The sequence below is a fragment of the Nerophis lumbriciformis genome, linkage group LG22, assembly GCF_033978685.3.
Source record: "Nerophis lumbriciformis linkage group LG22, RoL_Nlum_v2.1, whole genome shotgun sequence".
NCBI classification, from domain to species: Eukaryota; Metazoa; Chordata; class Actinopteri; order Syngnathiformes; family Syngnathidae; genus Nerophis; species Nerophis lumbriciformis.
The window spans coordinates 18,755,583-18,771,738 of NC_084569.2; the positions used below are offsets into that span (position 1 = coordinate 18,755,583).

A 16,156-nucleotide genomic window follows, 5' to 3' on the forward strand; every position below is an offset into this window, starting at 1 on the left:
CGTAAATAAAAACAGAATACAATGATTTGATTTTCAACTTATATTCAATTGAATAAACTGCAAAGACAAGGTATTTAATGTTCCAACTGAGAAACTACTTTTTTTTTTTTGCAAATAATCATTAATTTAATGGCAGCAACACATTGCAAACAAGTTGGCACAGGGGCATTTTTACCACTGTGTTACATGGCCTTTCCTTTTAACAACAGTAAACGTTTGGGAACTGAGGAGACCAATTTTTGAAGCTTTTCAGGTGGAATTCTTTCCCATTCTTGCTTGATGTACAGCTTAAGTTGTTCAACAGTCCGGGGTCTTCGTTGTCTTATTTTAGGCTTCATAATGCGCCACACATTTTCAATGGGGGTCAGGTCTGGACTACAGACAGGCCAGTCTAGTACCCGCACTCTTTTACTACGAAGCCACGCTGTTGTAACACTTGCAGAATGTGGCTTGGCATTGTCTTGCTGAAATAAGTAGGGGCGTCCATCAATCAATCTCAATCAATCTTTATTTATATAGCCCTAAATCACAAGTGTCTCAAAGGGCTGCACAAGCCACAACGACATCCTCGGTACAAAGCCCACATACGGGCAAGGAAAAACTCACCCCAGTGGGACGTCGATGTGAATGACTATGAGAAACCTTGGAGAGGACCGCATATGTGGGTAACCCCCCCCCTCTAGGGGAGACCGAAAGCAATGGATGTCGAGTGGGTCTGACATAATATTGTGAGAGTCCAGTCTATAGTGGATCCAACATAATAGTAGTAAGAGTCCAGTCCATAGTGGGGCCAGCAGGACACCATCCCGAGCGGAGACGGGTCAGCAGCGCAGAGATGTTCCCAGCCGATGCACAGGCGAGCGGTCCACCCCGGGTCCCGACTCTGGACAGCCAGCACTTCATCCATGGCCACCGGACCTGTGCCCCCCCCCCTCAAGGAAAAGGGGAGCAGAGGAGAAAAGAAAAGAAACGGCAGATCAACTGGTCTAACAGGGGGGCTATTTAAAGGCTAGAGTATACAAATGAGTTTTAAGATGGGACTTAAATGCTTCTACTGAGGTAGCATCTCTAATTGTTACCGGGAGGGCATTCCATAGTACTGGAGCCCGAATAGAAAACGCTCTATAGCCCGCAGACTTTTTTTGGGCTCTGGGAATCACTAATAAGCCGGAGTTCTTTGAACGCAGATTTCTTGCCGGGACATATGGTACAATGCAATCGACAAGATAGGACGGAGCTAGACCGTGTAGTATTTTATACGTAAGTAGTAAAACCTTAAAGTCACTTCTTAAGTGCACAGGAAGCCAGTGCAGGTGAGCCAGTATAGGCGTAATATGATCAAACTTTCTTGTTCTTGTCAAAAGTCTAGCAGCCGCATTTTGTACCAACTGTAATTTTTTAATGCTAGACATAGGGAGACCCGAAAATAATACGTTACAGTAGTCGAGACGAGACGTAACGAACGCATGAATAATGATCTCAGCGTCGCTAGTGGATAAAATAGAACGAATTTTAGCGATATTACGGAGATGAAAGAAGGCCGTTTTAGTAACACTCTTAATGTGTGATTCAAACGAGAGAGTTGGGTCGAAGATAATACCCAGATTCTTTACTGATTCGCCTTGTGTAATTGTTTGGTTGTCAAATGTTAAGGTGGTATTATTAAATAAATGTCGGTGTTTAGCAGGACCGATAATCAGCATTTCCGTTTTCTTGGCGTTGAGTTGCAAGAAGTTAGCGGACATCCATTGTTTAATTTCATTAAGACACGCCTCCAGCTGACTACAATCCGGCGTGTTGGTCAGCTTTAGGGGCATGTAGAGTTGGGTGTCATCAGCATAACAATGAAAGCTAACACCGTATTTGCGTATGATGTCGCCTAGCGGCAGCATGTAAATACTAAAGAGTGCAGGGCCAAGAACCGAACCCTGAGGAACTCCGCACGTTACCTTAACATAGTCCGAGGTCACATTATTATGGGAGACGCATTGCATCCTGTCAGTAAGATAAGAGTTAAACCACGACAAAGCTAAGTCTGACATACCAATACGTGTTTTGATACGCTCTAATAAAATATTATGATCGACGGTATCGAAAGCAGCGCTAAGATCAAGAAGCAGCAACATAGATGACGCATCAGAATCCATCGTTAGCAGTAGATCATTAGTCATTTTTGCGAGGGCTGTCTCCGTAGAGTGATTTGCCCTGAAACCGGATTGAAAAGGTTCACAGAGATTGTTAGACACTAAGTGTTCATTTAGCTGCTGTGCGACAATTTTTTCGAGGATTTTCGAAATAAAGGGAAGGTGGGACACCGGTCGGTAGTTTACCATGAGGTCAGGATCAAGGTTAGGTCTTTTGAGCAGAGGATGAATAACCGCTTTCTTGAATGCTAGGGGAACAGTGCCAGAGGAAAGTGATAAGTTTATAATATTTAGCACTGATGGACCTAATAATACAAAAAGCTCCTTGATAAGTTTCCCAGGAAGTGGGTCAAGTAAACATGTTGTTTGTTTTATCCCACTTATACGCTGTAATAGTTCCTCTAATGTTATTTCATCAAAAAGAGAGAGACTATTTTGTATTGCAGTATCCGTCGTAGATACAGTTGTATCTGTGTTCATAGAACCCAGTTGTAGCTGGGATGCGTTGTTTTTAATCTCCTTTCTAATGAGTTCAATTTTCTTATTAAAGAAATTCATAAAGTCATCTGCCGAGTGGGTGGAGCTATTGGGAGGAGTCCCTTGTTGGGTTAGCGATGCTACTGTACTAAACAAAAATTTAGGGTCGTTTTTGTTGAGGCGGATGAGATTTGAGTAATATTTAGCTTTAGCTAAGGTAAGCATGCGTTTATACGATATTAAACTATCACTCCATGCTTGATGGAAAAGACGTTGCTCGAATGGCAACATATGTTGCTCCAAAACCTGTACGTACCTTTCAGCATAAATAGTGCCTTCACAGATGTGTAAGTTACCCATGCCTTGGGCACTAATACACCCCCATACCATCACAGATGCTGGCTTTTGAACTTTGTGCCTATAACAGTCCGGATGGTTATTTTCCTCTTTGGTCCAAAGGACACAACGACCACAGTTTCCAAAAACAATTTGAAATGTGGACTCGTCAGACCACAGAACACTTTTACACTTTGCATCTTAGATGACCGACTGCGACGTTTCTGGGTGTTGTTGATAAATGGCTTTCGCTTTCTATAGTATAGTTTTAACTTGCACTTACAGATGTAGCGACAAACTGTAGTTACTGACAGTGGTTTTCTGAAGTGTTCCTGAGCCCATGTGGTGATATCCTTTACACCCTAATGTCAGTTTTTGATGCAGTACCGCCTGAGGGATCCAAAGTCACGAGCCTTGCTGCTTACGTGTAGTGATTTCTCCAGATTCTCTGAACCTTTTGATGATATTACGGACCATAAAAGGTGAAATCCATAAATTCCTTGCAAAAGCTCGTTGAGAAATGTTGTTCTTTTATACTGTTGGGCAATTTGCTCACGCATTTGTTTACAAAGTGGTGACCCTTGCCCCATCCTTGTTTGGTAATGACTGAGCATGTCATGGAAGCTGCTTTTATACCCAATCATGGCACCCACCTGTTCCAAATAAATGTTTGATGAGCATTCCTCAACTTTCTCAGTCTTTTTTGCCACTTGTGCCAGCTTTTTTGAAACATGTTGCAGGCAACAAATTCCAAATGAGCTAATATTTGCAAAAAACAACAACGTTTACCAGTTCAAACATTAAATATCTTGTCTTTGCCGTCTATTCAATTGAATATAGGTTTATAAGGATTTGCAAATCATTGTATTCTGTTTTTATTTACGATTTACACAACGTGCCAATGTCACTGGTTTTGGGTTTTGTATTACAATGTTTGGAGTTTGTGTACAACTGCGCTGTATCAAACTGTTTACAATTATTCTCCCCTTAATTCATCCATATAAGGTAACTCACTTTGATACAACTGTTGAATCTTATGATGTCCTGTTATTGCACAATATGGCTAATACTAGGCACACAAAACCTTGCATGCATCCGTTTCCAAAGTAGCAGAGTATTCTGATATAGACCACGCCCACTGAAATGTATTTGCTCCTTGTGTCAGGTCCTGTTTCCATCCCCCCCCATGTCAGCCATGTAACTCTTGTCAGTAATCAATCACTCAGCCCTGTTTAGGTCTCGTGGACAGAAAAGGGGGCTATGGGGATGACAGCGAGTTCCAAAATCGGATCTTGGAATGCATGTACTGTATGAGTGAAGATTAGTCACATTCGAGTTAACATAGGGCGGACTAAACACTATCATTTCAGCCTCTTTGTCAATACGTGATCACTTATTTGAATACAAAATACTTCTGACCACAAAACATGAGATTTCATTCACAGCATGTGACAAAATGCCCATTGTTCTTGGCTCCAACTGCAACACAAGTGTGAGCAGCTGCAAGGCGCCGACTACTGGTGAGTATAAGGAAAGGCATGTGGGAGTTACAGTTACCGTATTTTCCGGACCATAGGGTGCACTGGATTATAAGGCGCACTGCCGATGAGTGGGTCTAGTCAGGTCTATTTTCATACAAAAGGCGCACCGGATTATTGGTTGCATTAAAGGGGTAGCATTATTGGGGCGGTATAGCTCGGTTGGTAGAGCGACCGTGTCAGCAACTTGAGGGTTGCAGGTTCAATCCCCACTTCCGTCATCCTAGTCACTGCCGTTGTGTCCTTGGGCAAGACACTTTACCCACCTGCTCCCAGTGCCACCCACACTGGTTTAAATGTAACTTAGATATTGCGTTTCACAATGTAAAGCGCTTTGAGTCACTTGAGAAAAAGCGCTATATATATGTAATTCACTTCACTTATTAATATTTTTTTCTGAATTGAAAACACTATCTTGTGGTCTACATAACATGTAATGGTGGTTCTTTGGCCAAAATGTTGCATAGATTACGTTTTACAGACCATCTTCAAGTCGCTCTCTGACAGTCGCTTCAGCATGCGCAGTTTTGTGGGCACTCTTATTTATGTGGCTCACCTTTGGCAGTGTCTTCTCCCCGTCATCTTTGTTGTAGCGGTGTAGCATGCAAGGACGGGAGTGGAAGAAGTGACAAAAGATTTAGCTGTTTGAATGACATTCAGACTTTACTTAAATCAATAACGGAGCTGCATCTCCTCACCCGCAGCTCACTAGTGCAATAACAAATGTGTCCCGTGAAAAACCGTCCGACTGGAACTCTCTAATAACTAAAGTTCCTTGGGTGAATAATGTAAACTCACTACACCGGTATGTTTTAGCGCTTTCATGGCGAGTTTACTGACAGGTATAAGTAAATAACTTTACACTACTTTATATTAGAAATGGCAACAGCGAAGGATGAATGTCACATAACAAGAAGATAAGAGAAAAAGATAAAGCTTATCGATAATGCAGATCCCAAATACACATCAGCAGGTACTAAAAGGTAAGACAAGTTGCTTATGCATAATATTGCGAAACAAAACGCCATATAATGTCTTACCTTATAAACACTATATGATAATACTCGTATGTTGAAGCACAGTACATACAATCCATCAAATGGTGCGGCTTCATAGCTTACCAAAGTCGTACTAAAACATTTTGATAGATTTTTGGGCGCCGTGTGTAATGTTCTATATTTTCAATGGATCATATAAAATGTTGGTATTGTTTACTTGAGTCATATTGCAGTCTACATGTATCTCTTATGTGTGACCGCCATCATATTGCAGTCTACACGTATCTCTTGTGTGATTGCCATCTACTGGTCACACTTATCATTTCACCATGTACCAAATAAAATAGCTTCCAGGTCGGTAAGCACAACCAAAATTATTCCGTACATTAGGCACACTGGGTTATAAGGCGCACTGTTGAGTTTTGAGAAAATGAAAGTATTTTAATCGCGCCTTATAGTCCGGAAAATACGGTACGCGTTCACATTGCTGTACAGAGAACAAGTCGTACACGGCAGAAGTGTTGCAAGAGTCCCGTGTCAAAAGACAGCCAATTAAAAGTTCCTGCTAACCAAATGTTTAAATACGCTCATTTTTTTTTTACATACACACACCTATTAAAATACGGACAGACAGAATTTTTTTACACACAGACAAATCATAATACGGAAAGACAACTTAAGACACACACGCTCTGACTACACACACATATTGATATACAGACACACACAGATTGGATTACACACCCAAAAATTGAGATCCACGTTTACAAATACATTTTCTACAATAATACCTCCATTACACTGTGTTCAGTTATTTCTACTGTTAAATAAACGTGCTGAGAGCGGTGCACAGAGTGAGATGTCTTTCTCCCTGTTTTGAGCGAGAGACGCTGAAACGTGAAGCTCAACAATTCTGAGTGGCGGACATCTCTGTCACTCAGAACATGTCCGTCACTTAAAACGCAACCTCAGCCTCTTGCGGTTACGTATTCGCTCTAACTAAAACCTCAATGTCGATTCGATGTCGGTTAATGGTGCAGCAGTTTGTGGGATGTTGTTTTTTTCTTTCTTTCTTTTCTTTCTTTCTTTAGTTTATTTCGAACATGAACACACTTACAGCATAATTTATCACACAATTTCATATCATTCACTTTACATCATGTCCGAAAAAGAGTAAGAAGAAGCAAAGCTTATTTAATCCTACCCCTTTCCCACTTCAGAGCGTTTACAAATATATACATCATTTACTGACCTTTTTATAATAGAATGACATCTGTGAATAAGTATATACAACAGTTTTGTAATATGTAATTAATTAATTCAGTCATTATTAACATACTGAGATGAAGAATATCTTATTTTCAATAAGGTTGAAAGTAGGGCTGTGTCACGCCAATTAATCGATTAAATCGATTAAAATCGATTATAAAAATAGTTGCCGATTTAGTCATCGATTCGTGGGATCTATGCTATGCGCATGCGGAGAGGCAATTTTTTTCTTTTTTTAAAATTGTTTCTTTTTTTTTTTTATAAACCTTTATTTATAAACTGCTGAGAAACAATAATCAAAGTAAGTATGGTGCCAGTAAGCTGGTTTTTTTTTCAATAAAATACTGGAAAGGATAGAAATATAGTTTGTCTTTTTTATCCGATTATTAATCGATTAATCGAAGTAATTATCGACAGATTAATCGATTATCAAATTAATCGTTAGTTGCAGCCATAGTTGAAAGTAATTCTCATAATTCTTCTTTGCACTTTGTAAGTACTATTAATTTGAACAACCTCTTAAACTGGATAATATCTGTACAATGTTTAACTTCATTACTTAATCCATTCCATAATTTAATTCCACATACTGATATGCTAAAGGTTCTAAGTGTTGTACGTGCATACAAATGTTTTAAATGAGATTTTCCTCTAAGGTTATATTCCTCCTCTTTAGTTGAGAAGAATTGTTGTACATTCTTTGGTAGCAGGTTATAGTTTGTCATGTCTGTGTAATCATGTTTTGTTTTAGTCATGTTTTGTTTTGTTTAGTTATTGGACTCTTTAGTTTCTGGCTTTTCACTCCCTTGTCTTGTTTCCATGGTTACCCATTAGTTTCACCTGTTCCACTCATTGTGCACTCTTGTTTGTCACCATAGCAACCCATTAGTTTTCACCTGTCACGTCACGCACCTGTTTTAGTTAATCATGTCTGTAGTATTTAAGTTCATTGTTTTCAGTTTGTCTTTCTGGCGACATCCCGGATTCATACCCGTCACAATCTGTTTACCTCTGCGCACTTCATGCCACGTCCAAGTAAGTTTTTGTTTATTAATGCCACAGTTAGTGTTTTTGTTTCATTGTTCATAGTTTCTGCCTTAGTGCAAGTTTTGTGTTTATAGCCAAGTTTTGTACCTCCACTGTGAGCGCCTTTTGTTTGTTTCTTTTTTTTGAGTGTTAAAATTAAATATGTCTTCACCTTCACGCCATGTCTGGTCCAAATCATTTGCACCACGGGAGAACAAACCACGCCATAGTCCAAGTCCTGACATAGTTTGCTTTGTACATTATTTTAGCTGTTTGCAATTTTACCAAATCATCAAACTTTAATATTTTTGACTCAATAAATAAAGTGTTTGTATGTTCTCTATACCCAACATTATGTATCAGTCCAATTGATCTTTTTTGTAACACGGTTAACGAATGTAGCGCACATTTGTAGTTATTTCCCCATATTTCTGCACAATAACTCAGATATGGTAACACTAGCGAGCAGTAGAGAATATGAAGTGATTTTTGGCCCAGGACGTATTTTGCTGTATTCATTATTGAAATGTTTTTTGCCACCTTATGTTGTATAGTTTGTATATGAGATTTCCAGTTCATTTTATCATCTATTAATACTCCCAAAAGGAGAACTCTGTATCTTTCATCTGTTTTATACAGGGTGTGTTTTTTGATTAAGATGCTTGGAAAAAGGGCAAACAATCCGGTCGGTTTACGTGTGCGCGTCACAATGTCAACAAAAGGTCACGCAGCCTCGTTGGCATCGTTTCCAATCTAGCATTTCACTTCCTGGACACTGGCTGCATTGTCAGCCAGACAAGTGAAGCATTCACAAAGCATAAAGTTAAACCCTTCAAGATGAAGTCTGCTCAGTGTCTCTACCACTGCAACAATGGAGTGTTTGATACAATCGATCACCCGATGCAATTCTGTGGACGCGTAGTGCATGAAAGCAGGAAGTGTTTAGGCAGCATTCCTGCCTTCTGTCTTTCACGAGCAGGCTGGAACAAGCTCAGCCCTTTCTGGTTCTTCCATGTTCTTAATAAGCGACTGTATTTTTCGACCAAAAAAAAAAAACATGCATGTTTAGTATGAGCTCCCCCTGCACAGGAACACACACTTGCTGCTCACAACACGGATGTGGTGAAGCAAAAAGAGCCAAAAGAGAAAGAAAAAAGTGCTGGCAGAAGTGATCTGCTGCATGTGTCAATCACTCTCCCTGCCCCCACCCAGCTGTCCCTCCCCTTTGTGTGAGAGAAGACACAAGACTTAAAAAAAAAAAAAAGCAAGGTGGAGAGGCAGTGAAGAAGAGTCACCAGGAAAGGTGGTGTGTCTTTCTCAAAATAAGAGCAGCAAATAATTTTCAAAGTTGTTTATTTTAATATTGCTGTTTAATAGGCTGATATGGACGAAAAAGTATATCTCGATATATTTTTATTTAAACTTGATATTCGATATATATCTCGATATATTTTTCGGTGAAAATATTTATATAAAGATATTTTTTTAATGATATTCAGTGAAATTGAAGTGAATGACAACTAGAGATGTCCGATAATATCGGACTGCCGATATTATCGGCGGATAAATGCTTTAAAATGTAATATCGGAAATTATCGGTATCGGTTTCAAAAAGTAAAATATATGACTTTTTAAAACGCCGCTGTACAGAGTGGTACACGGACGTAGGGAGAAGTACAGAGCAGTTGCGTCTCCTAGATTTTCCTGGGAGATTCCCGAATTTCAGTGCACCTCCCGAAATTCTCCCGATTTCCACCCAGACAACACTATTGGGGGCGTGCCTTAAAGGCACTGCCTTTGCGTGCCGGCCCAATGGCTTTTCACACACACACAAGTGAATGCAAGACGTACTTGGTCAACAGCCATACAGGTCACACTGAGGGTGGCCGTATAAACAACTTTAACACTGTTACAAATATGCGCCACACTGTGAACCCACACCAAACAAGAATGACAAACACATGTCGGGAGAACATCCGCACCGTAACACAACATAAACACAACAGAACAAATACCCAGAACCCCTTGTAGCACTAACTCTTCCGGGACGCTACAATATACCCCCCCCGCTACCCCCAACTCAACCCCGCCCCCCCAACCCCGCCCACCTCAACCTTCTCATGCTGTCTCAGGGAGAGCAAGTCCCAAATTCCAAGCTGCTGTTTTGAGGCATGTTAAAAAAAATAATGCACTTTGTGACTTCAATAATAAATGCCATGTTGGCATTTTTTTCCATAACATGTGTTGATTTATTTTTGAAAACCTTGTTACATTGTTTAATGCATCCAGCGGGGCATCACAACAAAATTAGGCATAATAATGTGTTAATTCCACGACTGTATGTATAGGTATCGGTTGATATCGGTAATTAAGAGTTGGACAATATCGGAATATCGGCAAAAAAGCCATTATCGGACATCTCGAATGACAACTGTACTGTAAACAGTCAGTGGCACTTTTATTCACCCAGTTAGTCAAGATGGGTATTGACAGCCCAGAAAAGAAACTGTTTTAGTAGCACAGAATTACATAACATTAATAAAATAGAAAAACGAAGAATGTATAAATAAAATAGAAACATATTATTTCTACATATAATAAATAACATAGCTGTGCAAATAATACAAAATGTATCAAACTCAGATAAAAAATAAATTTGCAGGCAGGCACTTTTTAATTCCCAGTCGACGATGTAACGGACTGTCACACACGTACGGTTCTGTGGTCCTACTAGACTATATGTCTGTGGTCAGCACCGAGTGAGTGACTTGACTTAATTGTGCGACTACGGTCTTGTTGTTTAGAAATCCCTCTTCTATTCTACAACTCTCTCATCGTCATTTAGGATGTCTGTTGTGATATCCTTTCCTGGTTCCATGACCCGCCCTACGTTGCCTCTGAATGGCGTAATGTCAACCAATCGTGACTCATCTTAGTAAACAACCAACCAATCATGGATGTTCTTATACGTGCAAGCACGTCTTGGAAGGAGGAAGGGGAGGTGTTTAGTATCCCGTGGAGCGGGGGAGAACAAGGAACGCAACAAATAAGCGGCGTTTGGTCATTTTAACGTGAAATAAATTATATCGATATTACGATATTTTCTTAATTCATATCTTGTTTAAAAATATATCGATATATCTTACAAACTCGACATATCGCCCAGCCCTACTGTGTAGGCAACCATTACTTGGATACAGCAGCACAAATAAATATACAGTACAGGCCAAAAGTTTGGACACACCTTCTCATTCACAACACAACTGATGGTCCCAATCCTATTGATAAAGCAAGAAATTCCACTATTCAACCCCGATAAGGCACACCTGTGAAGTGAAAACCATTTCAGGTGACTACCTCTTGAAGCTCATCGAGAGAATGCCAAGAGTGTGCAAAGCAGTAATCAAAGCAAAGGGTGGCTATTTTGAAGAAACTAAAATATAAAACATGTTTTCAGTTATTTCACCTTTTTTGTTAAGTACATAACTCCACATGTGTTCATTCATAGTTTTGATGCCTTCACTGACCATTTTTCAATGTAAATAGTTATGAAAATAAAGAAAAAACACATTGATTAGGAAGGTGTGTCCAAACTTTTGGCCTGTACTGTATATTGGACTAACATATTCAAATTAGGGCTGTCAAGTTTCAAATTTGATTGATCATAGTGTTGCTTAATCAAAACTAAATACCTGTAATGATGTTTTGTTTTGCATTAGCAAAGATGCTTAATAAAAAAACATTTATTTTTATAAACATTTATCCATGTGGACCTGTGACTCAGTTGGTGGTAATGTGACAATTTAATATGGAAGTGCTTCCAGATCAAATTCTGCTTAGGGCCCCAATTTAGCATGAGGCGGCCCTCTGGTGCATGGCCGTAACTACCATTGAGGACACCGAGGTCATGTCCTTAGTATTTTTTTAAGTGACAAAAACCAAATGACTGCAAATGTGTAGGACATTGTGTGCGCCGTATATCACCATGCGGTAGATCAGTGTTTCTTAACCATTGTTGGACCGCATGCGCCGACCAAAAATATCTGTTTCGCAGCTGTGGGCCGTATGGGTAATACTCTTTTCCACCACTTGTGGCAGTAATGACAATATCAAACAAACAAAAGAAGTCTTAAGCCTTGTTTAAACTGCACACCAAATTAGATTTGTTTGCCCTCAAGTGATTTATTTATTTATGAAAGAGATGTTTTTGTCAACAACTTAAAGGTGTTTAATGATAATACAAGCATGTTTAACACATATAGATTCATTTATTTCATGAAGACAATAATATAAGTTGGTGTATTACCTGATTCTGATGACTTGCATTGATTGGAATCAGACAGTCGTGATGATAGCGTCCGCATTTTCAAATGGAGGAGAAAAAAAAGTCCTCTCTTCTGTCCAATACCACATGAAAGTGGTTGTCCAGCTTCCATACTCCTTTTTATACACTTTACAAGAAATACATTGGCAGCAAACTCCGTAGCTTACTAGCTTGTGCACGCCAGCTTTCTGAGACTCTTATTTTGTTAGCGCAGGCAGGATGAAGCAGCACTTTTATTGTGAAGATAGGAACTGTGCAGTCGGCCTTTAGAGTTTTGACGGCAGGTACGGGGCAAGTGTGTTGAAATAAGAGGTGTTTCTCGCCTTCCTGTCGGTCATTTTCTCATAATAATGAGCTTGTCATCTCACAAGACCCTCGGTTGCCATGGATGTCAATGAAGTGACGGAAGTGACGTCTTGGTGAAGATTGATTAATGCTAATTTTTAGATCTATTTTTTAATGCCTGGCTGGCGATTGACTGATCGACCAGTAGCTCGCGATCAACATAAAGGGCACCCCTGGTTTTCGCTAGACTCCCAGTGGCTCTCGTGCGCGTCATTCTTACTTGTCTTGCAAAGCAGAAAATCTTGTGTTCAAATACCTGTTGTAATTGAAATTGTAGTAAGGTTTTTAGATGTATGTTTTAATGATGTTAAAATTGTTTAATACACTAATCTTCAGCATATTGATAAAACAAGTGGACTGTAACAAAATCATGCTGATTGTCAAATATGTTAAATAATGTAACAAATATGGGATACAATTGATTTCAACCGTTCAAAGCTTCTCTTGGACCACCAATGTTTAACTTGGGTATTTGTCAATTCCTTTACTTGCTCATGTGTAGGTTGAGTTGAGTTGAGTTTGAGTTTATTTGGAACATGCATGCATACAACATGATACATCCCAATTTCCAGTTTCTCTATTGAACATGTTCGAAAAGGAGTTAATCCTACCCCTTTTCTTTTACATAGCAGTTGCTAAAACTTTTGTTCACTTCCTGTTCTCAATGTATTCACAATATACTCCATAAGTACCGTATTTTTCGGACTATAAGTCGCAGGTTTTTTCATAGTGTTACTTAATCAAAACTAAATACCCGTAACGCGACTTATACTCAGGAGCGACTTATGTGTGAAATTATTAACACATTACCGTAAAATATCAAATAATATTATTTAGCTCATTCACGTAAGAGACTAGACGTATAAGATTTCATGGGATTTAGTGATTAGGAGTGACAGATTGTTTGGTAAACGTATAGCATGTTCTATATGTTATAGTTATTTGAATGACTCTTACCATAATATGTTACGTTAACATACCAGGCACGTTCTCAGTCGGTTATTTATGCGTCATATAACGTACACTTATTCAGCCTGTTCTTTATTTATTTTAAATTGCCTTTCAAATGTCTATTTTTGGTGTTGGGTTTTATCAAATAAATTTCCCCAAAAAATGCGACTTATATATGTTTTTTTTTCCTTCTTTATTATGCATTTTCGGCAGGTGCGACTTATTCTCCGGTGCAACTTATACTCCGAAAAATACGGTAATAATAATAAAAATGTATAAATAAATACATAATAATTGGTGAAGTAAGTTATATTTCATATGGTGAGATAACATGGTCACTACTGCCTAATTTCTCTTGTTATATTCTTATTTTACTGTTATATTTTTATTCTCATTGTTGCTTTTTATTTTTATTCTTATTGTAATATTTTTCTATTTTGTTTCCATTTATACCCCCATGATTTACTTTTTACTTTTTAAATTCGATCTCAATTCTGTACACTGCTGCTGGAATTCAAATTTTCTTGAGGGAACTCTCCTGAAGGAATCAATAAAGTACTATCTATCTATCTATCTATCTATCTATCTATCTATCTATCTATCTATCTATGAGTAAGATTATCTTGAAAAAGAATGGAATGATGAGATAAATTCAGAATTTTTATCATTGTTCTTCTTCTTTGTACTTTGTAAACACTTTAAGTTTGAAGAGTTTCTTGAAGGGGATCATATTAGTACATTGTTTGATTTATTTGCTTAATCCATTCCATAATTGAATTCCACATACTGATATACTGAAGGTCTTAAGTGTTGTACGTGCGTACAAATGTTTTAAACTACATTTTTCTCTAAGATTATACTTCTCTTTTGTTGAGAAGAACTGTTGTATATTCTTGGGTAGCAGATTATAGTTTGCTTTGTGTATAATTTAGCTGTTTGCAAATTCACTATGTCTTGGAATTTCAGTATTTTTGATTCAATAAATAAAGGGTTGACAGGTCGATTTGTCTTTAAAAATATTTATATAACATTACATTAAAAATGCGGCTGGCGTTTTTTTTTTTGTGTGTGACCATCAAAGACAGTTTTTTTTACACGCTTGTCCTTCAAGTTTGTGCGAACTTTTAATGTGAAAGGAAAGAGCGGAAACGTCGTTGTGTTATTCCGCCTGTTTGACAGAGACCAGCGCGCAGTCAGGACTGACGTCTCGCTGGCGAAGCTTCTCAACGAAACCTCTCCCTTGAGCTGACGCCTACCGTGCCTTTCTGTACCGAGAAAACAACAACAACCCCCCAATTAAACCGTCAGAAAAGTCGAGCTATTATAACCGGGCTTTTTGGTCAAACCTCGGACACTTTGAAAGGCTTCTTAAACTTTGTCGGACTCCAACGGACAGCATGGTGTTAAAGTCTGAAGATGGCGTAGGTGAGTGAAACTCAGGAAATCATGTTGGAACGCGTCGCATTTACCTGAATGTTGCCCACATTGTTACTATTATCCTGTTAATAACGATCTAAAATTGTGTAATAACTGTTTTTGTAGTTATTGTTAGTCTTTATGACGACTTTTTTAGCGTTAGAACAAAAGGTCAACAAACTAACATAACCTGCCCACTTATGTTATTTAAGTCAACGCGTTGAACATATTTGGGCCTGATTTTTGTCTTGCAGGATGTGCCGTTGTACATCCCCTCTTGTTTAGTGCACACTCAGCAGCAACAGGTGTGAAGAGCAGCCATTTAATCCTCCTTTGTCAGCATTCTACACATTTGTTGACCAGGATTTTGTCTTGCAGGCGAGTTATAGCATGAATATGAGCGGTTTTCAAAGTGTAGTACATTAAACCTCTCATCATACAAGAAGATACAAAATTTGATTTTGTGGAGGGAGTTCACTCCCTAAATGTAGGAACTAAAAATCTATATAACTTAAAATAAGGTAAAATTAGGGATGTCCGATAATGGCTTTTTGCCCATATCCGATATTTCGATATTGTCCAACTCTTTAATTACCGATACCGATATCAACCGATATATGCAGTCGTGGAATTAACACATTATTATGCCTAATTTGGACAACCAGGTATGGTGAAGATAAGGTACTTTTAAAAAAAATTAATAAAATAAGATAAATAAATTAAAAACATTTTCTTGAATGAAAAAGAAAGTAAAACAATATAAAACAGTTACATAGAAACTAGTAATTAATGCAAATTAGTAAAATTAACTGTTAAAGCTTAGTACTATTAGTGGACCAGCAGCACGCACAATCATGTGTGCTTACGGACTGTATCCCTTGCAGACTGTATTGATATATATTGATATATAATGTAGGAACCAGAATATTAATAACAGAAAGAAACAACCCTTTTGTGTGAATGAGTGTAAATGGGGGAGGGAGGTTTTTTGGGTTGGTGCACTAATTGTAAGTGTATCTTGTGTTTTTTATGTTGATTTAATAAAAAAAAATAAAAACATTAAAAAAACGATACCGATAATAAAAAAACGATACCGATAATTTCCGATATTACATTTTAACGCATTTATCGGCCGATCATTTCGGCAGGCAGATATTATCGGATATCCCTAGGTAAAATAGTTGTATTTTTCTCAACCCTCCTGCAATGTAGTGTGTGAATGATTGTGTATATGTGCCTAAGGATGGGTGGTATGGCCTAATGACAGTATGTTATTTGGTATGGAAATAATAGAACCATTTCAAAATTGTTTACAAAGGCCCTAATTATAGT

At 38.4% G+C, this 16,156-nt stretch overlaps 1 protein-coding gene across 4 annotated transcripts in view; it reads left to right on the plus strand.

Moving 5' to 3' along the window:
- The window catches only part of cyth1a (cytohesin 1a), an 82,075-nt gene that overhangs the window by 20,742 nt on the left and 45,177 nt on the right, over positions 1–16,156 (plus strand). Inside the window, exon 1 of one of the 4 annotated variants that reach the window (XM_061974119.2) lies at positions 14,583–14,833. The exons of the other annotated variants lie outside the window; for them this stretch is intronic. Coding sequence (XP_061830103.1) covers positions 14,806–14,833 — 28 coding nt within the window. The 5' untranslated portion in view covers positions 14,583–14,805. Of the gene's footprint in view, positions 1–14,582; positions 14,834–16,156 lie in introns of those variants that run through there. 4 annotated transcript variants of the gene reach the window in all.